The sequence below is a fragment of the Liolophura sinensis genome, chromosome 9 (genome assembly GCF_032854445.1).
Source record: "Liolophura sinensis isolate JHLJ2023 chromosome 9, CUHK_Ljap_v2, whole genome shotgun sequence".
NCBI classification, from domain to species: domain Eukaryota; kingdom Metazoa; phylum Mollusca; class Polyplacophora; order Chitonida; family Chitonidae; genus Liolophura; species Liolophura sinensis.
Genome location: NC_088303.1, coordinates 11,905,744 through 11,929,430, shown reverse-complemented (window position 1 = coordinate 11,929,430; position 23,687 = coordinate 11,905,744). Strand labels below are relative to the sequence as shown.

Below are 23,687 nucleotides of genomic sequence, written 5' to 3'. Positions count from 1 at the left end.
ATCCACTCCCTATCCCACAGTGATCTGGAGGTCAGACCTAGAGGTCCTACATCTACATGTAAGAGGTCATGACAGTGCAGCAGAAATATTTCTATGCAGAAATGGTTCTAACCAGATCTGGTTACTGAGGTGGGCAAGAACTTTGGGCCTAACATTAACGCTGGCTTCAAAACAGATTGTTTCATTGAAGTAAAATGCTAAATTCTCACCTGAACATATGACACTGCTCACCTGGTCATATGATATTTCTCACCTGGTCGTATGACATTTCTCACCTGGTCACATACATTTCTCACCATGAGATATGACATTTCTCACCTGGTCACATACATTTCTCACCTGGACACACATATAGGATATTTCTGTCCCCGAGATATGATGCTTCTCACCTGGACATATGACAACTTCCCCAATCCTGTAACTCTGTTCTCCTAATACAGAAATCTGCTCCATGACATCATCAGCCTTGCCTTTCTCACAGATCAGGACACCACCCAGTCCACAGTTAAATGTTCTCATTAGCTCTTCTTCACTCAGTCTACCCTGAAGGTCACAAATGTTTACACTGATCATCAAACATTAATTTACCTGCTGAGAAAGATGCAATGAAAATTTATGGAGATATAAACTATGCTGAGTCAGGATACAATTTAAAGGATTGGGTATTACTAAATATCCATTTTAAATTCAGGAAATTCTCAACTTGCATAAGAACTGCATGTGGTATAATGTCCGTATAGCAAGGTTTCTAGTATACGGTAATTGTTCTGTTCCTCTCGCCAATGTGGTCGCTGGGAGTTCAACTCCAGCTCATACTGGCTCTCTCTTTGGTTGTACTAGGGAAGGTCTGCCTGCAACCTGCAGACGGTAGTGGGTTTCTTCCCACTATAATGCTGTCCCCCTGTCATCTAAGTGAAATATTCTAAAGTACGGTGTAAAACACCAATCAAATCCATAAATCAAACCATTGTTGTGGGTTTTCCTCCATCTCTCATTCAAAAAAAAAAAAAAAACTGTATGGATATTCTCTACCTATTTAACAATGAGAAGTTAATTAAACTTCATGTTGTTGTTGATGAAGATATGTACCCAGTTTTCATTCAGCATAGAGGCAATGAACCTTTATGAAACAAAAGTTAGGAGTTCAAAGCACAAACTGCTGTACCACAAACAATGCTCCAGTAATCAGTATGGTAATGTCTGAACGGAGTGTGGACCACAGCTTGACTGTATTTTGAAGTTAGTACCTTAACTCCTGAGCCTTTTCGCATATGGAAGAGCAACTTTCAGCACGACTGATGTGCATTTTTAATTTGATTTTGGAGACAAAACTACATTACTTGGGTTGGCCGATTTCAGAGAATCACAGAAAGTATAATTTTACACAGAATAATGCTTTCAGGATAAGGTTGAACAAAATCTTGCAAATATGCGAAAAGGTCAAAGAATTACAGTAGGCTGCACTCTCAGTGTGCTCTGAATGTAAACTGACTGCAGAGTAAAGTAGAGCATACCAACGCAAAAATCATTTCAAAAGCATTCTTGCTACCACTTTGAAATTGACTTGAGCCAAGTAGATATAGTTAATGTTTTAAGATAAATTGTACATTGTGGTTCCACCATTTTCAAAACGACAAAATAAGATTTTCATGCATTTCATTCAGAATATGTCTAAAGAAATGTGCATCACACAGCAACAACAACAAATAAAAAATAAAAACCGCAACAAATAATATACCTACTATATATATCCCCTCCAATACTACTTCGATGATAGGATAACAAATAAGTGCAGCAATACCTTGTGAGCAATCCAGCCAAACACCTGAGGCACTGGCCAGGTGGCTGCGTCTAGCTCCACCCCCATACCCAATGGCAGAACCCGGGGCACATTCTCTGTTAAACCGCCACCTGTGATGTGGGCGAAGGCCTTGACATCCCCACCCCTCAGCACTGGTAGTACAGACTTGACGTAGATCTTTGTTGGCACCAGCAAGTCCACTCCTAGCACAGAGATCACACATCACTACTCATTGTTCTCTTTCACTCAGCACATTTATCATCCCCTCCCCTTCCTCTGCACCACAAATTTCCCTGCTTCGGAAATTGTTTGGATGTTAATTGTTTAATACAACAACAAATATATCACAAAACTGACTGTCACATTCTTGTCTGCTTTTGTCACAAAATACTGGTTCAATTTACATTTTGTCACAACATCTAGAATGTGTTCCGTTAGACTTGACCTGAAAGTTCCATATTTCAATCACATTTATTAATTTTTTACTCTATTATAAATGGCTTTATAGAAACGGAGCCAAGACTTCAAGCAGCTCTAGATGTGAAAGATATAAAAATTGTGAAGCTTACATGTAGTTTGTTTTTGCACAGGCATTGCTATTCCAACAACAAAGCAGTTACATTTCTTTTCTTAAATATAAATACAATGAATTACTCATTTTAATTTAAATATTTTAAATGCTGTCCCAAAAAGGAAACATTTCCAACTCTTCAAATCAATCAGAACCGCGGATACCTTTGTTCAGAGTAATGCTACTGCGACACTAGTGCTTACCTAATGTCTTCCCAGTCTTCAGTGGGGAGGGGCTATCAAAGCGTAGCCCAAGATTGTTGACCAACCGCCGGACTAAGCTAAAGCCGTTGCTATGGATACCAGTTGAGGGTAATCCAATCAAGACATCCCCTGGAATAATCTCAGATAAACGTGGCAGTATTTGGTCCCTTTCCACAGCGCCCACAGCAAATCCAGCCAGGTCATAATCACCACACTGATACATCCCCGGCATTTCCGCAGTTTCACCACCTCAGAAATCAGATCTTTTTAGGTGTTTTTTTGAATATATGCATATCTTAAATAACAAAAGTTGTATGCAACAGTGATATTATCGAATATTACATACTTCATATACTTCATGTAAAGACAGGTGTTCAGTGGGTCAATCGAAGGCCACTTTAGCTGACCAACCTGTCTCAAGAGTATCATCAGAGAATCCATTAACTACAAATATAAAGTTTCATAGAGAATGGCCTAAAGCTAGTAGTTTTGGAGATAACAAAGAAGGTACAATATTCAAATAAAGGGGCATAACTCAATATTGCCCCTCAATGCCCCTTCACCAAATTCAACATTTGGCTAAAATATAGTGTGCATGCATTTGGAGGTTTAGTTCCTACCTAACAAAGCACAGCCAGCCTGTTTACAGCCCTCTGTCACCCCCTCAATCACTTCTGTAGTCTGGTCCACATCTAGCTTACCACAAGCAAAGTAATCGAGGAAGAACAGGGGTTCAGCACCATGAGCCAGGATGTCATTGACACACATAGCAACCAGGTCTACACCAATGGTGCCGTGGCAACCAACAGACTGAGCAATCTGGGGACAAAAGGAAATGTTTGTCATTCAGACTGATTGACTGATTCACTCATTGTTTAACGCTCAAGAATTTTCATTGATGCAATGAGGAAACTGGATTACCCAATAAAAGCACCACCACCAACAACAACAAAAAAAAATAATAATAATAAATGCATAATTTGAATTTTCTGTCTTTCACATTATTTATTTATTTATTTGATTGGTGTTTTACGCTGTACTCAAGAATATTTCACTTATATGATGGCGGACAGCATTATGGTGGGTGGAAACCGGGCACAGCCCGGGGGAAACCCATGACCATCCGAAGGTTGCTGCAGACCTTCCCACGTACGGCCTGAGAGGAAGCCAGCATGAGCTGGACTTGAACTCACAGCGACCGCATTGGTGAGAGACTCCTGGGTCATAACGCTGCGCTAGCGTGCTAACCAACTGAGCCACGGAGGCCCCTCTTTCACATTAACTGCCTATTCACAAGGTATAAGTACTTTAGGTACAAGTACACATAAACCAATGCCAATTACAGAGCTTAACATCAGTTCTGAATCTCTACAAATCAATGTTACACCTTACAACACATGTGAAACATAAACTGAAAACTTACCTTTAATTTTGTTCCTACGCCGTCTGTTCCTGAGACGAGAATAGGATCAGTATACCCTGCTGCCCTGATGTCAAACATGCCCCCAAACATTCCCAAGCCCCCCTCGCTGCCACTGCGATTGGTCGACTTTGCTAGGGGTTTGATCCTCTCCACCAATTCATTACCAGCTCCTATGTCAACTCCAGAATCATGGTAAGTTAGTCCGTCTGAGGGGATCACTGGGATTGGCTGTGGTCTAAAGATCATATGACAAGAGAAAAGAGTCTGTTATTGGCAGTGAGCTACTTGGTCACGTGACAAGGGAAACCAGACTATTTGTTATTGGCTCTGAGATACTGGTCACATGCTCAAGGGAAATGAGACTACTTGTGATTGGCTTTGAGCTACCAGTCACGTCAAATTTGTCAAATTGTCAAATTTCAGTCTCTCTTACAGCCTAGATTTGTGTGGATCTAAGGGACGCTTTTAGCAATATTACATTCCTCAGCAACATAAGCAAGCTTTCTGCAGACAAAAATGTACTAGAATACTTTGTACTTTATACTTAAACACCTCCAAAAACTATAACACTAAAACCAAAGGTGAGTGAAGTGTGCTCAAATTGACAATCTATACACAGTTGGGTCCTCGTCATGGATGCTGGGACGGTTACATTTCGCTAACAAAATAAGGGGTATTCTACAATGATTAAAATAAACAAATATTGAGGTTCTATGGTGAACTTTTTGGACCACATTGAACAAGTTGATGCACAGTGACATCACCAGTTCATTTTAGCGGGAAGACATCATCTGCTATTTCTCTACGTTCAACACCAACACACATGTACATGTAGTACTGCATCTATATATGTATCTCTTGTGAATATATAGAGGCTGTTTAGCTGCTAAAAAAGATTCATTTATCATAAACACAACCACATAAATAAAATATAAACCATACAATATTAGTTATATGGTTACTCAGTAAGAGGATACAGGATGGTGTCGGTAATCCTCACATTGTATGTAGGTTACTGACACCCATATATTTCTGTATCCTTTTACTGAGTAACCATGTAATGAATTTATCCCGCAAAAACCCATCAATTCAGTGCAGACGAATAGGTGAATCGTTTCAGCGATGTGACCATTGTATTTGCAACACAACAAAGGGAGATAACCTACTCAGCAGACAAATGACGTATTGTGCAGGATCTGAGAATATATCTGTAGCTCATGTGACAGTTGCTGTTCACTGAAGAGCGAAGTACTTTGTCTGATGCAGGATAAACAAATATATGTGAATAACAAATTTTTAAGCGCTCCTGCTAGCAAGTCCAGAGTGTAAGAAACAGACTGGTTACCTTGGTAACACACTGTGGCCAATATCCTTGCGGTAGAAAGCATCCTCAAACTTCACAAGCTTGGCAGCAGCGAGAACCCTCTCAGCGGCGCAGCTGAAGTCGGCAGCGATTCCAAGCACAAGGAGAACTCTACCACCAGATGTCACAACTGTGCCATCCTTACTGCTGGTGCCCGCGTGGAATACCACCGTCCCCTGCCCTATGACTTCTTCTAACCCTGGTAACACAAACACACACATACCATGTGTCTGTTAGGAGTGAAGGTACAACAACATCACATTGTGACCTGTTTGGGAACATCCGATTTGTTCCGACTGATAATAAATAGAGCTACTGTGTTGACTTGAATGTTTCTGCATGATTTCCATGATTCTGCCGTAGTTAAAAGGTGGCAATAAAATGAGTAAGGAATCAAAAACGCAGTAAAGAACAGGTTTTGTAACCAAAAGGAATGCCCACCTCCCCACCCATAACTCTAAAGCAGTGTAACAATTGGTCAGAATATCACACGATGGACTGATTGTGGGTCACTAATTATGTAGGTCTTCATGTATTTGTGGCACATTCAATGGTGCAACACTTTGGAGCATGTTTAAAAACATGTTTGATCTAGAAAGAATGGATTTTTACCTGATATGGGAAGGCCCTTCTTGTATGACCCAGGGTATCCTCCACTTACAACAACAACACCCAGTGCTTTCTTATCCTTGTCGTACTCCAATGTTCTGGTGGCCAGCGTTCCATCGACACACGACATACACAGTTCATACAGGTCACTCAGCAGCAAAGGCAGAATAACCTGTCCCAAAATAAGAGAAACATTTCAGCACAAATTCTGGAGCAAAAAAAAATCAACCTACATCGGGAAATGACTTTGCATTGAGAATTATACAAGGTATACATTTGTTTGTTCACTTCAAACATCACTTTTTAACATGTAAAAATGCAGATACATGCATATGAGAGTTCCTTTTATAATGCTGTTTACCAACTGACAAGAGCCACATAGTTAATACAGATTTTAATCTTTGATGAATTATACCCCTGGGTACTGAACCTGGGCCTTCCACAGACGGAGGAGGATAGAGTGATCTAACCACTAGGTCAACTGATTAAACAGCCCACTGGTGAACTATCACACAATTCAAACTCACAGCACTGCAATTAAAATTTCATGCTCTATTCCTCAGGAATACATGAAGAGGTTCAATGTCTTAGACAGAAAGGCATCCATAATATTGCCCTCTTCCAAGCTGAATGTTACATGTTGTTATTACATATAATGTACGTTAATGTCTGGGTCCACAAATTTCAACACGAATAGTTGTGACAGATACATGTAAAAAGACAGTCAGCCAAGACAACCACAACAGCCTTGTCCAAGCCTCAAGACTCCCAAATTATAGACATGAATAGTGTGACAGGCAGTGTAGATGATCGTACTAATGTCCTGATCAAGTTCACGTAATGTAAAATAATGGGGAAGGTGACATACTTTTTTAATCCCGTGAGGCGGGGCTGGTGTGAAGCAAGGCCTCGAGCCATTGTTATCTCAATAATGGACTGAAGCTGAATGTCTTTACCATTACAATTGTATTACAATGGCGGGTATTTCACAGATCGCCATTACCTGAGTTTCTGGATCCCCAAACCGACAATTGAACTCCAGTGTTTTGGGTCCTTCTTCCGTGAGCATTATCCCAGCATAGAGAAGGCCTGTAGATTCAGAGAAAGTAGCCATTAGAGAAACACGTAAATATCACAGCATAGAGAAGGCCTGTAGATTCAGAGAAAGTAGCCAATAGAGAAACACGTAAATATCACAGCATAGAGAAGGCCTGTAGAGAGAGAAACACGTAAATAACACAGCACAGAGGAAGCCTGTAGATTCAGACAAAGTACCCATTAGAGAAACATGTAAATAACACAGCATAGTGGAAGCCTGTAGAGACAGAAACACATAAATAACACAGCACAGAGGAAGCCTGTAGAGAGAGAAACCTGTAAATAACACAGCTTAGAGGAAGCCTGTAGACAGAGACAAAGCAGCCATTAGAGAAACATGTAAATAACACAGCATAGTGGAAGCCTGTAGAGACAGAAACACGTAAATAACACAGCACAGGGGAAGCCTGTAGAGAGAGAAACCTGTAAATAACACAGCATACAGGAGGCCTGTAGAGAGAGCAACACGTCAATAACACAGCACAGAGGAAGCCTGTAGATTCAGACAAAGTACCCATTAGAGAAACATGTAAATAACACAGCATAGTGGAAGCCTGTAGAGACAGAAACACATAAATAACACAGCACAGAGGAAGCCTGTAGAGAGAGAAACCTGTAAATAACACAGCTTAGAGGAAGCCTGTAGACAGAGAAACACGTCAATAACACAGCATAGAGGAGGCCTGTAGATTCAGACAAAGTACCCATTAGAGAAACATGTAAATAACACAGCATAGTGGAGGCCTGTAGAGACAGAAATACGTAAATAACACAGCACAGAGGAAGCCTGTAGAGAGAGAAACCTGTAAATAACACAGCATACAGGAGGCCTGTAGATTCAGACAAAGTACCCATTAGAGCAACATGTAAATAACACAGCATAGAGGAGGCCTGCAGATTAAAGTAGCCATAAGAGAAACATATAATACTATATACAGAAGACCTGTAGATTCAGACAAAGTACATGTAAATGTAATTTTACAGATCATTCCTTCTGCCCTTAATCCATCCACTGTCTTTTGTAGGCTGTTTCTTATCACATATTCAGGTATAGACAAGAAAACAGTGTTACCTTTATAAATCATTCCTTCTGCCCTTAATCCATCCACTGCCTTTTGTAGGCTGTTTCTTATCACATATTCAGGTATAGTCAAGAAAACAGTGTTACCTTTATAAATCATTTCTTCTGCCCTTAATCCATCCACTGCCTTTTGTAGGCTGTTTCTCATCACATATTCAGGTATAGTCAAGAAAACAGTGTTACCTTTATAAATCATTCCTTCTGCCCTTAATCCATCCACTGCCTTTTGTAGGCTGTTTCTTATCACATATTCAGGTATAGTCAAGAAAACAGTGTTACCTTTATAAATCATTCCTTCTGCCCTTAATCCATCCACTGCCTTTTGTAGGCTGTTTCTTATCACATATTCAGGTATAGTCAAGAAAACAGTGTTACCTTTATAAATCATTCCTTCTGCCCTTAATCCATCCACTGCCTCTTGTAGGCTGTTTGATTATCACATATTCAGGAACAGACAAGAAAACAGTGTTACCTTTATAAATCATTCCTTCTGCCCTTAATCCATTCACTGCCTCTTGTAGGCTGTTTGATTATCACATATTCAGGTATAGACAAGAAAACAGTGTTACCTTTATAAATCATTCCTTCTGCCCTTAATCCATCCACTGCCTTTTGTAGGCTGTTTCTTATCACATATTCAGGTATAGACAAGAAAACAGTGTTACCTTTATAAATCATCCCTTCTGCCCTTAATCCATCCACTGCCTTTTGCAAGATGTTTCTTTTCACCACTTCAAAGTCCATTTCTGTCATCTGCAAAAGAAAAGGAAGAAAACTTCTGGAATCTTTTTGCGACAGTATAAATGTCATCTATGTGAAAATGTTTTACAGTATATTGATTGAGAAAAATGCATCATTTAAACATGACAAGAAAAAAACAACTTCTTCTACATGACCTGATCCTTATCCTTCAACAACAAAACAACTATTGTCAACTCCACAGCATTTCCTGCTTTTCGTGGGCTCACTCTTAATTCATTATCATATTTAGCAAAAGGTTTTCGTTTTCCTTCACATGTAATCCAGGTGTTTTCAGTAATGCCTGCTGCCTGGATCCCCCCTACATATAAGTCTACTGCTAGGAAACCATCCAAATTATGACAGGACGGGAAAGCCTTACAGTTCAGTAATACAACTATTGATGACACATCTATCATATGAATTGTAACATTCCACAGTGCCAAGAATATGGTGATACGGCTCCGATAACAAACTGTGGGTAGATTATCACTTGACCCACTAAATGTGCCTTTACACAACAGAGGTCGTATTCTACCTTAGGGTAAGGTGCGAAGGCCCCCATTCCCCCGGTGTTTGGTCCACGATCTCCGTCCAGGAGGCGTTTGTGGTCTTGGGAAGGAGGACAACAGAGAACTGTCATGCCATCGGTGAAAGCAAAACACTGGGAACAACAGAGTTAAGATACAAAATACTACACTAATTCATCTTAGTTTGGTATATAAAAATGTCCTTTCCGAAACACACAAAGACCTTAAAATAACACATTTGAGGCAAACACTCACGCTTTTCTGATAAGAAATGATCAAAAACTCTCCAGTGGCCCTATGATGTGCATGTAGTTGCACATGTAGGTAAATCAAACAGAAACAAGCAAAATGTGTTATTTGAAAAATGATAAACTTTAGGTGCATTTATTTATTTGATGGTAGTTTTCATAAACGTCATACTAAACAATTTATCACTGATATGGAGAAACAGGAAAGAGCCCAGCTGAAAAACCCTAAAACCCTAAACTTTAGGTTAAATACAGTGCATTAATACATTAATATAATTATTCCATTTATGAGACACATCTAAGGAAATTTGAAAGGGGACATCAAACTTTGTAGAATATTTTATTTTTTGCTAGTTTACAACTTCAAAAGTGATTTTCATTTGCTAAAATTTAAGTTATGGGCCTACCATTTCACCTGATTCATAAATAAACAATTCTTAAACAATAATCTGGACAATTTTTCTTTACATGAAATGCCTCTTGATTTCTTAAATAACAAATACAGGAGCTTTTAGTACAGATATCTGAAATATGTGTATGCAAAGCATCAGTGGCATGGAATTCTCAGCAAATGTAACGGCGGGTGTGAACATTTACTTCAGGATACAGATTACAACTCCCAGCAAAAGTCTTTTCTTGTATCTCTGCCCAGTAATCATATCAATATACATGTACATTGTGGGTTTCCTCCCACCACAATGGTGGCCGCCGCTGCATAAGTGAAATATTCTTGAGTACGGCGTAAAACACCCATCAAATAAATAAATCAATATACATTACAGTTCAGGCATCACTTGTGGAAAAGTGGAACAAATATGGATCTGAAGTTCATCAGAATTCGTCATGTTTTGGTGATCTCATACAAATATTAGTGACGCTTATAAAATGCCAGAAAGAAAAAAAAAAACAGTGTCAAATTATTTCTGAGAAGTGTAGCAGGAGTAAGGACAGTGGTCTTACAGAGACTTCCTCTCCCTCCAGCCGCTCCTCTATCACAACCGTCTCTCCAGCTGACCCATGCACTCTGTCCTACAACAGCAATAACAAAACTAATTCACATGCTAACTGTACAAAAACCTTCAACAGTTGCCCGACAATGCACATATGGGAAACACATATGCCTGTGAAGCACTTGTAGCATACCTGCCATTCAATATTTGTATCTTTCAAAAAAAAAAATCTTTTGTTTAATAAAGCTCTCTTATTTGTGACGGGCTCACAGCGTACTGCATGCATTTTTTCCCATCAATCTATGCATGTACTTGACATGAATATGTACTTGTCATGTATCCAACAATAAATGGAATGGAACATCCAATTCAGACAAATCCGTGACGTATACCTTCCTACTGAATTGGCAACCAAGAAATCTTTCTTTGCGTGCATGGAGAGTTGTTTAATAGGTACATCAAGAACAATGGGCATGAGGGGATCTGGGATTGTCTGAAACATTACAGGTGGATGCTTAGTGCCAATAGACCTTTCATGCATTAATCAACTCAAGGGGCTGCAGCGATTACAGCGAGAAAGAGGCTGCATTACTTAATACAGTACCTGTAAAATTTGTCTGACAGCTTGACAGGCCTCCACTTTGGTTTCCGCCACAACTACACCTTTACCTGCAGCTAGTCCACTGGCCTTGATGACAAGAGACTCACCTGATGAACTGAGGAGATAAGATGCAGGTGGACGCTGCTTAATGTTGTCTGATACTTGTGATAAAACAGCTCCCTTCATTCCCAATTTCAGTCACACATTACAGACCATATTTGGCAGGTACAGTGTAATTAAATTTCAAATGATACTATTTTCTTCGGTTGGCACCCAGTGTGTTATTTGGATATTTGGTATTAAGTTTGATTTAAATTTCAGTTTAAGCTTCAAAATTTACTGGTATAAAATCTGCAGTGTATTTTTAGTTACATACTTATGCCTTTCCATATATTTCCATCCATATCAACAATATGTGAAATATCTGTAACTTGAACGATTCATCTTTTGACCTATGATCAGTTGTATAACAAAATTCAATATGTGTTAAGAAACTTCACTACTTAAGTCTGACCTCAATATTAAATCTCCTTCTGACTTTTTTGTTTTAATGAAAAACTTGAAAGTCAGAGTTGTGGCACCCACCTGTTAATGTAATCAGTAGCTGACTGAAGGTCGGTGAAGGACTGGAATTGGGCTGTTGGAATATTGTGCCTCTTCATGAACCTCTTTGCAAAATCTTTACTGGCTTCTATCTGTGCAGCCTTAGCACTGGGTCCAAAGCAGGGCACTCCTGCACACAGACAGACAGGCATCAACACACAGACAGACATCAAGAGACAGACAGATAAACAGACATTAATGGTTTCTATCTGTGCAGCCTTAGCACTGGGTCCAAAACAGGGCACTCCTGTACACAGACAGACAGACAGACATCAACACACAAATGGACATCAACACACAGACAGACAAACAGACATTAACACTGGCTTCTATCTGTGCAGCCTTAGCACTGAGTCCAAAGCAGGGCACTCTTGTACACAGACAGACATCATTACACAGACAGACATCAGGAGACAGACAGATAAACAGATATTAACACTGGCTTCTATCTGTGGAGCATTAGCACTGGTTCCAAATCAGGGCACACCTGTACACAGACAGACATGAACAGCTACCTGTGCAGCCTCAGCACAGGGTCTAAAGTAGGGCACACCTGTACAGACATACAAGCATCAACACAAAGACAGACAGACAGACATAGGGATAAACAAGAATCAACACACAGACAGACAGACAGACATCAACGCACAAACATCAATACACAGGCATACAGGCAAAACGATATCAACACTGGCTTCTATCTGTGCAACCTTAGCATAGGATCCCAAGCAGGGCACACCTGTACACTGATCGACAAGCATCAATACAGACATACAGACAGACAAGTATCAACACACAGACAGGCAGACAGATTAACCTCAACATGCAGACAGAAATGCAAACAACAATGCACAGGCAGAGAGATATCAACACTAGCTTCTATCTATGCAGCCTTAGAACATGGTCCAAAGGGGGGGCTCACCTGTACACAGACAGGCAAGCATCAACACACAGACATCAACAGATAAACAAACATCAACATACAGACAGACAGACAAACATTAACATGCAGACAGACAGGCAAACAACAACAGACAGAAAGACAGATATCAACATTAACTTCTACCTGTGCAGCCTCAGCACAGATAAACAAACATCAACAAACAAACAAACATCAACATACAGACAGAGAGACAGACAAACATTAACATGCAGACAGACAGGCAAACAACAACAGACAGCGAGACAGATATCAACATTAACTTCTATCTATGCAGCCTCAGCAGATAAATAAGCATCAACACACAGACATACGTACAGACAGACAAACATCAATATCCAGACAGACAGACAAACATCAATATCCGGAGAGACAGACAAACATCAATATCCGGACAGACAGGCAAACAACAACAGACAGCGAGACAGATATCAACACTAACTTCTACCTGTGCAGCCTCAGCACAGATAAACAAGCATCAACACACAGACAGACATACAGACAGACAAACATCAATATCCAGACAGACAGACAAACAACAACTCACAGACAGGCAGATATCAACACTGCGCTCTATTTGTAGTCTTTATAGCACATGGTCCAAAGCAGGGCACACCTGTACACAGAAAGACAAGCATCAACACACAGACAGACAGACATCAACACAGACATACAGGCAGACAAAGATCAAAACACAGACAGACAGACAGATAGACAGACAAACATAAAAACAAAGACAAACATCGAAACACAGACCGCCGTCAACATCCTTGCTCTTAGACTGTGTACTAGTACATGTATATAGTAAAGATATGATTTTTCTTTGAAGGGCTGAAGATTCCCTAAAAGAGTTATCCCCATTACAGACAAACTGGCTGGAGAGGCTGGCAGGTTACCATATACAGACATGTATGTTTATCACATATCACTGAATACATGTGCAAGTGAGAAAAATGTGTATGATGCATAACTGTGGTAGATGTTCCAGCTATCCCACAAACTACATGTAGAGAGAAAGCGTGATTCTGCCTCACTACTCCAGGCCTTCGAATTTGGGCATCATATCACACTCCCACACCATCACACTCCTAAAGCAAACCCATGTGTGCTAGCAACACACATTTGACATAACCAAGAGAGTGGGGAAAATGAAGTCAGGAGCGCAAATCTCACTCCCAGTCTTCTGCAAGGGGTGTAAGCATCGCACACCTGTTCATAAACTAAACAAAGTCCTGCTACTCTGTGCTGCATACGAATCATCCCCAACATCAGGTATTAACCACTTTTCCTTGAGCAACGAATGCTGAACTCGATAGGGAGATCTATCTCCTACATAGTTTGTACTGCGTAATTATTAACCCATTCAAGTTGCATATCAAGCTATTGACTAATCAGGTAGAGTTTATGTTTCTAAATGTTACTTGAAGCCTGGTTAAAGTACATATATACACAGTGACTAGATAAAATAAAACCCACAGATGCAATACTGCATAATAAATGAAATCAAAAATTTATTCTCCAGCTGAACATTCTTCTGTGATCTGATTAAGTGTTTTTAAGATATAACTACATGTACATGTATGTAAACTAAGCAGGTTGTTACTACTGACAAACCTTCTCAGAGGATTAATAAAGAATGAGTATGCACGGGATTACCTGCGGCGTTAAGGTAGTCGGATATTCCATTGGCCAGAGGCTCTTCAGGGCCGACAACCACGAGTGACACGCTTTGCTCCTTGCACCATTTTGTTACCTCAGAAAAATTCTTCACGTTCAGTGCTGACAAATAAAGAACAGACCATACTTACAGAATAAAGTAAATCATACTTCTTCACACCAATAAAACCAATCATTCTAATATGTTAATATGTTGCAACCACCTCTGAAGATCTTTTAGCTGAAATGTTGCTAACGGGGCCATAAACATACATTCAGAAGATCTTTTCCCCCAGTGTTTTCAACATTTTCCATTTTAACACAACCAACCCCCCAACCCTCTCTTCAAAACCCCAACACCACTTACATGATCCTCTCTAGTGTATCTACTGATATTACATGTGTCTCTGAGTTCACTGGAAACCATTGACTACTTCTACATGTACTTCCACGTAACTATCTTCTGTTAAACTTATGTATATTTCAGAGATTATGACGCTTAGTTTATTAATGAAATTGTTTATTTTTTATATTTTAATACTGTTTTACTGGTTTATGACCTGAACTGTGATTTAGATACTTCACTTATTGACAACAATTACACCTTGGTGTTTGCTGAACACTGGTATTAACTTACAAACATTCTGGATTTTGCCTGTTGTGTCTGTACCAGCATTGCCTGGTGAGACAAACACACTGGCCACAAGTGTAGACTGGGACAGCTTCCATGCCAGAGCATGTTCTCTGCTTCCACCACCAATAACCAGCACAGTCTTAGACATCACAATTCTGCGAATGAAAAAAAAAAATTAAACGAATTCAAGTTCAAATAATTCTGTTTCTGACTGCGGTTTTACACAGTAGCCTCCACTGGACCATTTACTTTTAACAATTTATGTTGAATATATTGCCACAATGACAGACATTGGTATCAATTTCTTGTGAACTTCCTGTGGCTTTGACACTGAAGACATTGTAAATACTATGACAGTTTCATTGCCTTCTGTAGGCACTCCTTCAATTTCCATAATCCAAGAGAGAAGGGCATCTAAAACAACTTGTTGCTTTTTGAATGCAGGTTAAGATTGGGTGCCCTACTGCAGACCTCGTTGTGTCCAGTTCCACTGAATTGGTGTTCCTGAAGGAGCTATGTGACTATGTTCACATTTTTATATTTGGACGGTGCTCCCAGTCATGTCTGGGTTCCAATCACCCCCGAGCTGGCGATCCATCTATATATCCTCAAATTCAACTTCTCTGCTGGCCGATCACAAACACCACACATTCCTTGGCCACATATTCCCACCGTTTGCAATCCCAAAGCCCCAGAACCAGGATAACCACATATCCAGCATCATAACAGGTAGAAGACAGCCGCCATTTTCAGTATGTGGAATCGGCAGACAGGTTGAGCTCGATAAAGTATGGATGGATATTTATCTATGGGGTGATTGACAGCTCAGGGCTTTATCAGTCTGGCAGTCCAGCTATGACTATGCCAGGGCTAATCCAGCCCTTCTCAGCATCCACAGTTAGTGGTGGACTGAGAAAACGATGAAAAGGATGACTATCTACTTAGTCGCTAGGCTTCGGTTAGCCTTTCGCCACATTAGTTTTGGCGAATGTGATTGCTGTGTGGCGAAAGCAAATTGGCATCCGTCTGCCACAGTGGTGAAAGCAATGAATGCCTTTCAACATCAATTGTTTATGTTTAAAGTTCGTAAATTTACTCAAATTTAATGTTGGATCCAGAGTTAAGAAGGAATATTTGACTTCACTGTGAAAGAATGGTTATGAAAACAACCAAGTTTTTAAAGAGCATTTAAAATCGGAAATGTATGCTCTGAAGCATTGGACCCGCGATAATTTAATTAGCATTCAGATTATGAGGGCCAGGAATTATTTTCAATTTACTTTCAAAACAAAATATAAAAAATGCTGACCAACCGACTCGACTTCTAAAAACAGGGTTTGTTACCTGAAACAATTTTTTAATGATGGCCTGGGGTAGCTATGATACAATGCAATGATCAGATGCACATGTCATCCAGGATGGCAGAGTTCTCCACATATCAGCCAATACAAGCCATCTTTAGACTGAATTTTCGGGCTAGGTTCGTGTTGTGGTGTGCACGTAAAGTGGAGGTCAACCGTAGGAACCGAGGCCCTTAAAAATGTATGAGAATCGAAATGTTCAACCATGAGGAGCCCTTCACCAGTGGTTCCACCCCCTGCCCTTCTGATGCTAGATTAGTCCCTGTATGCGCGCGCCGTCCAAATATAAAACAGCTAAATGACTTGCGCTTCTTCTTCTTCACAATGAGACAATAACATTCAAAAGCATTAAACTTCATTCTTATCCCGACGGAGCTTCACAGACAAATAACCTCTTTAGAAGTGTGTGAGCATAGTAATGAATCGTGACAAGCTGATTAATGCTAACACAACAACAAACCAAGTGTACATGTAACTGTAAACAAAAGTCAAAATCTGTCGCATTATCACTATGTAAGTAGGCCTAAATAAAAACCAGTTTGATTGTAGAATATTTAAGTAAAACGAATAGTATTACGGGTGTACAAGGAGATCAAGGTGTGGTCATATCATAGGTCAATAATGAGTGACAAAATTTCGTACCAAATTATAGATTCTGCACCCTTTCCACACGGTGGTTTGTTATTTGTTCCCGCGAAGTAAATCAGTTACATGAGAGTTCTCTAACAAGGGAGGCGACTCTCCCTATCATGTCTGAATAATGCAGACTGGTCTTACTTTAAAATAGGCCTAAAGATATTATTGAGTCAGCAATATTAATAAATGTAAAGCATTCGCTAAATATATGAAATCAGTTGATTAATACATGACAAAATATTTATCTTATACAGCCCATGGCCTGTCTTAGGCTTACATGTTGGCTTTGGCTGGTGTGACCACAAGGAATAAACGCATTGAATACTAGTAGGCCTACCAGCGAGATCAACAGGGAAACTTCACTCCACCCAAGAATCGTCTAAGAACGTTTGAGTTTAACTTTAAGCTCTAAATGTATTGTTCAGTGCTCCCATGTTATGGCTTTATCCATTAGGGTAGGAGGACTTCACTGCAAAAGTAGCCCTACTACCAAATAAATTTTTTCTCATACGTGCCTAGCAAGTAGCACAATTCATGACACAATTTTATGCCTATTTATAAATTTATTCCAGGGCTCCACATTCACGTTTTCTATCAACTTACCACCATTCACTCAAGGCATGGCAACATGAATTGCTGCAGATGAGTCGCACTTGTGCACGACAATAATCCGCTGAGATCTCCCGTATATAGGGGAACTATGCACCGCAACATGAATCGCGTCCCATACATATACACGGCAACACGAATAGCAAGAAATGCCCCATGCATATGCACGGCAGCATGAATAGCGGGAGATGTCCCGTACATATATACGGCAACATGAATCGTGGGAGATGTCCCGTACATATACACGGCAACATGAATCGTGGGAGATGTCCCGTACATATGCATGGCAGCATGAATAGCTGGAGATGTCCCGTGCATGTGAAGGACGACATGAATCACTGAAGATGTCCCGTGCATCTGAAGGACGACATGAATCACTGGAGATGTCCCGTGCATCTGAAGGACGACATGAATCACTGGAGATGTCCCGTGCATCTGAAGGACGACATGAATCACTGGAGATGTCCCGTGCATCTGAAGGACGACATGAATCACTGGAGATGTCCCGTGCATCTGAAGGACGACATGAATCGCGGGAGATGTCCCATACATACGAAGAACAACTTGAATCTCTGCAGTTGAGATGAGATGTATCTTTCCTTTTCTTCCTCTATATAATTTCAAAATAGCGCATACTCTAATAAAAGAAACATTTTCGTTGGATATCCCAGATTTGTTGAACTCAAGCCGTTCTAGCTGTACGTGTTTGTGAATTTTTCCATCGTCATGACTTCTATGCGGATTGATAAAAAATAGCTTGTACATTTAGAACGTTAGAATAATAATAATGACCACCGAATATCTTTGTCATAGGAGCCATAAAAAGTCATAAAACATTATGTAGTCATGGTTGATTGGTAGTTAGTGATGGAATGAGAAAGAGATACAGCAGTGTGTAGTCATGATTCATTGATAGTTAGTGATGGAATGAGAAAAGGATAAAACATGGTGTAATCATGATTCGTTGGTAGTTAGTGGTGGAATGAGATAGAGATACAGCAGTATGTAGTCATGATTCGTTGGTAGTTAGTGATGGAATGAGAAAGAGATACAGCAGTGTGTAGTCATGATTCGTTAGTAGTTAGTGATGGAATGATAAAGAGATATAGCAGTATGTAGTCATGATTCGTTGGTAGTTAGTGATGGAATGATAAAGAGATAGGCCTACAGCAGTATGTAGTCATAATTCGTTGGTAGTTAGTGATGGAATGAGAAAAGGAGGTAACATTATATAGTCATGATTCGTTGGTAGTTAGTGATGGAATGAGAAAAGGATAAAATATTATGCGATCTTGGTTTGTTGGTACTTAGTTGCTGATGGTATGAGAAAAGGGCCTCATTTCCCAGTCAAATTTAACACTATCCAATTTTTTTTCTATTTGTTTATTTGGTGTTTAACGCTGTACTCAAGAATATTTCACTTGTATGACGGTAGTCATCATAAAGGTGAGCGGAAACCGGGTGAGGCCCGGGGCAAACCCAAGAGCATCCGAAGATTGCCGGCTGGCCTTCTCACGCACTGCTGGAGTGGAAGCCAGTATGAGCCGGACTTGAACTCACAGCAACCGCATCGGTGAGAGGTGGGTGAGTTATTTCTGTGGGTCAGTACTATGTAGAGGGTGGCACTGAGGCTATGAGGCAGCACTATAGATAGGGTGGCACGGAGACTGTGGGGCAGCACTATATAGGGAGGGAGGCACTGATTCTGTGGAGTGGCACTGAGGCTGTGAGGCAGCACTATATTCAGAGAGGGTGGCACCGAGGCAGTACTATATAGAGAGGGAGGCAAAGAGGCTGTGAGGCAGAACCATATAGAGAGGGTGGCACTGAAGCTGTGAGGCAGAACCGTATAGAGAGGGTGGCACTGAGGCTCTGAGGCAGAACCGTATAGAGAGGGTGGCACTGAGGCCGTGAGGCAGGGCCACATAGAGGGCGGCATTGAGGCCATGAGGCAGAATTAGATACACAGGGTGGCGCTGAATTCGAGAGGCATCACTCTAGATAGGGTGACATTGAATTCGTGGGATAGCACTCCAGATAGGGTAGCACTGAATTCGTGAGGCAGCACTCTAGACAGGGTGACATCAATCAAACACACCAATACAGTCCAAGAGGCAAAATTAGATACACAGGGTGGCGCTGAATTCGAGAGGCATCACTCTAGATAGGGTGGCATTGAATTCGTGGGACAGCACTCCAGATAGGGTAGCACTGAATTCGTGAGGCAGCACTCTAGACAGGGTGACATCAATCAAACACACCAATACAGTCCACGAGGCAGAACTAGATACACAGGGTGGCGCTGAATTCGAGAGACAGCACTCTAAATAGGGTGGCATTGAATTCGTGGGACAGCACTCCAGATAGGGTAACAATGAATTCGTGAGGCAGCACTCTAGACAGGGTGACATCAATCAAACACACCAATACAGTCCACGAGGCAGAACTAGATACACAGGGTGGCGCTGAATTCGAGAGACAGCACTCTAAATAGGGTGGCATTGAATTCGTCGGACAGCACTCCAGGTATGGAAGCACTGAATTCGTGAGGCAGCACTCTAGATAGGGTGACACCAATCAAACACACCAATACAGCCCGAATCCAGCAACGGGCAAGTCCATGAGTGACGAGATGTGTTCTGGTGCGTCTCGTCCCGTGCAAACATAGACATTGTACATGTATACCTGGCCACTAACGTGAGACTGAAGTGAAATAGTCCGCTATTGAAGTTGACATATACAACAATCAAAGAAATTAACTAATTATTTTTTCAGACCTTGAACTCATTATGTTTTCTTTAAAATGAAGTCAAAACAGAGGACAAATACAACATGGGAAATGTAATTTCAGCCACATGGACAATATTTAAATAATAACATACGCTTTTACTTTCTCATACACAAATGCATGTTGTAAAACGTGTTAATGTAAAAAAAACCAAATACAGACACATGCACACGTTGTAATTTCACGATATGACGATAGTTTCGTTGGTAGTTTCGGATACATGTATTGTGACTGGCAATGTGCGGAACAGTTGCGGCGTTAACTCACATTTAAATGAGAAATATGAACATAAGTAGGCCTACAGGCCTCATGTAACAGGCCATGTAGCAATTACTCCAACAATGTTATATTATTCATGTTTTTTTTTAATCTGAAAACGATGGTACAGCGGCCGTAAATTGGCTAAAGCCAAAAGGAAAAAAATCAAGAAGAGCATTTAAGAGGGTGTAGCTGTTTTATGGTTTATATTTGTAAAATCTTAACAATCCCTTCGGAAAGGTTGATTTTCCTTAGCAATACTGTGCAGCCGATACGGAAAAAGTAAAATCTTACATGGAGCCTTCTTTCAACAGTAAGATATCTATTGTTTGTTGTACAAGCAGATGTACTGACTGGGTATTCAGTACAAAAATGTATAAATCTTCTTCTACATCCGGTACTACATCAGTATAGGGGAAATTCAATACGTTAAGTGATAAAGCAAGCCTAATATAATCTACCGCCATAAAAAGTTTTTGAGCAACGAAAGAAATAAACAAATAAATGGTATACATTTTCCCAAAGGCAAATGTTATTTACAGTAAAGATTAAAGTTTTAGTAACACGTCGTGGTTTTCATAGAACACGATAAAATGGCTTCGTAGTCTAAAAATGGAATATTTCCATATATCACGCGTTTGGGATAGTTGTTACAATCATGAACTTGTTTGCAAACACAATGATAAAAGGACATATATGAGATAAATCATCTCAATATTTACTAATTTGAGAAAATATTTTTACATAGGGCTACAGGAACATTCTTCCAGTACAACAATACATCGTCAAAACTTCACAGTCTCTCTGTAAATCGCATACCATTGGCTTTGTTTCATCTTCAAGACTTCATATAATCTCTTCATATAAGCACCAAGTTAAACCCCAAGCACTCACTCATATAACCTCTTGTGTACATCGTATGTGATTGGTTTTGTCTTATTGTCAAAACTTCACATAGCCTCTCGTGCACATCGCTTATGGTCGGCTTTGTCTCATTATCAAAATTTCACATACATTCACTTTTATTTTAACCGTCCCATTCATTCATCGTGCATTCTATTCGTTCTGTACATTCACGGTGCATTCTAACCGTTCCATACATTCATGGCGCATTCTAACCGTTCCGTTAGTTCACAGTTCATTCCATCCGTTCTATGCATTCACGGTGTAATCTAACCGTTCCATGCATTCACGGCGCATTCTAACCATTCCATGCATTCACGGCGCATTCTAACCATTACATAACTTCACAGTGCATTCTAAACGCTCCATACATTCACGGCGCATTCTCACCGTTCCATACATTCGCAGTTCATTCTAATCGCTCCATGCATTCGCGGCGCATTCTAACCGTTCCATACATTAACGGTACATTCCAACCGTTCCATACATTCGCGGCGCATTCTAACCATCCTATACATTCACTGTATATTCTAACCGTTCCATGCATTCACGGCTCATTCTAGCCATTCCATGCATTCACACCATTGCATACATTCGCGGTACATTCTAACCATTCCATACATCCACGGCGCATTTTAGCTATTCCATGCATTTGCGGTGCGTTCTAACCATCCCATACATTCACGGTGCATTCTAACCGTTCCGTACAATCACAGTACACGCTAACCCTTCTATACATTCACGGTGCATTCTAACCGTTCCACAGAGTCACGGCGCATTCCAATCACTACATACAGCCACGGCGTATTCTAAACGTTCCATACATTCACAGCACATTTAAACCGCTCCACACATTCACGGCGCATTCTAACCGTTCCATACATTCACAGTGCATTCTAACCGCTTTATGCATTTGCAGTGCATTCTAACCGCTCCATACATTCACGGTGCATTCTAACCGTTCCATACATTCACTGCGCATGCTAACCATTCCAACCGTTCCATACTTTCGCGATGCATTAAAACAATTCCATACATTCACAGCGTATTCTAAAAAGTTCACACTGTGTAATAAAATAATTAGCCAAAGCCTCGGTGTATGTTATGTATGTAAATATTCTTTTTACTCCAAATATGTTAAGGTCATCATTTTACATACTAATAAATAATTTAATACATGGATTTGAAAAATTTATTTGAAATACAACACCCAAGTCGTTTACATGCCCCATGGGTGGCAAACAAAATTTGAACTTGATATTACCAACTGTATTGTAAAACAATTTGAACACCATATATGATTTTCAAAGAACGTGAATACAGTATGATGTAACAACGCCTCCTTGAAGAGGCAATTTTAAAGGGGAAGAAAACTTAAAAACATGACACTATAGGCTGAAAAGAGCACATTTTCTTCTATCTGGTGGTGCCTGCTGCATAATTTTGCGATTTTTCCTCGCCATACACGTATAGCCTGAAAACGGTAAAGCTGGCATAAATCGGTGAGTCCATAGCGTCCTTCATCTTTAACACCCTATAATTTATGCTGGGGGTGTGTTGCCTCTCAGCCAGTGAGAGTCGTTAAAACTGCCAGCTTGTTCGTGTGAACTCTGAACCTACGTTCAACATTCCGGTTTCCCGATCGTCAAGCGGAAAACGAACTGTACTGTTCGCTACCTTCTGGGGAGAAGAGTTCTACCGGAAATGTACGAACTGTACTTCGGCGATATCCGACGGCAATTCTCCTCTTAACACAGAAGGCTTCAGGACTTAGGCAAAATGGAGTCGCCCACATCGGATGTTGGCGCGGACTTTATAATTTATCACCTTGAGGTACAATATATACACTTTTCAATGGTATTTGATTGCTATTTAAATTTTCTTTTCCTTGAATGAAAAGACAAAAGATGTGGTAAAGGTCATCGATGAGATATATTAAAAACTACGGTTGGGTAGATATTGTGCTGTGGAGTACTTTCCCTCTGTCCACAAATCGGACCGTGAAATATTCTCCAACAAAAGAATTCATTATACACCGTGAAACACCAAGTAACTAGATAAATACTACAACTTTCACAAACGG

The 23,687-nt window shown here is 40.3% G+C and overlaps 1 protein-coding gene across 2 annotated transcripts in view; it reads right to left on the bottom strand.

Annotated features, from left to right (window-relative positions):
- LOC135475127 (trifunctional purine biosynthetic protein adenosine-3-like) overlaps window positions 1-17,098 on the bottom strand; it is a 22,236-nt gene extending 5,138 nt beyond the window's left edge. Inside the window, exons 1-16 of one of the 2 annotated variants that reach the window (XM_064754885.1) lie at window positions 17,053-17,098; window positions 15,053-15,204; window positions 14,416-14,538; window positions 11,802-11,949; window positions 11,220-11,331; window positions 10,626-10,694; window positions 9,426-9,551; window positions 8,815-8,902; window positions 6,974-7,059; window positions 5,974-6,142; window positions 5,344-5,560; window positions 3,999-4,233; window positions 3,196-3,394; window positions 2,576-2,824; window positions 1,802-2,004; window positions 390-543 (exon numbers count right to left, since the gene is read on the bottom strand). In XM_064754885.1, coding sequence (XP_064610955.1) covers window positions 390-543; window positions 1,802-2,004; window positions 2,576-2,824; window positions 3,196-3,394; window positions 3,999-4,233; window positions 5,344-5,560; window positions 5,974-6,142; window positions 6,974-7,059; window positions 8,815-8,902; window positions 9,426-9,551; window positions 10,626-10,694; window positions 11,220-11,331; window positions 11,802-11,949; window positions 14,416-14,538; window positions 15,053-15,197 — 2,323 coding nt within the window. In that variant the 5' untranslated portion in view covers window positions 15,198-15,204; window positions 17,053-17,098. Of the gene's footprint in view, window positions 1-389; window positions 544-1,801; window positions 2,005-2,575; window positions 2,825-3,195; window positions 3,395-3,998; window positions 4,234-5,343; window positions 5,561-5,973; window positions 6,143-6,973; window positions 7,060-8,814; window positions 8,903-9,425; window positions 9,552-10,625; window positions 10,695-11,219; window positions 11,332-11,801; window positions 11,950-14,415; window positions 14,539-15,052; window positions 15,205-16,393; window positions 16,519-17,052 lie in introns of those variants that run through there. The other variant, XM_064754887.1, reaches the window with a different exon arrangement.
- Window positions 17,099-23,687: the final 6,589 nt, after the last annotated feature.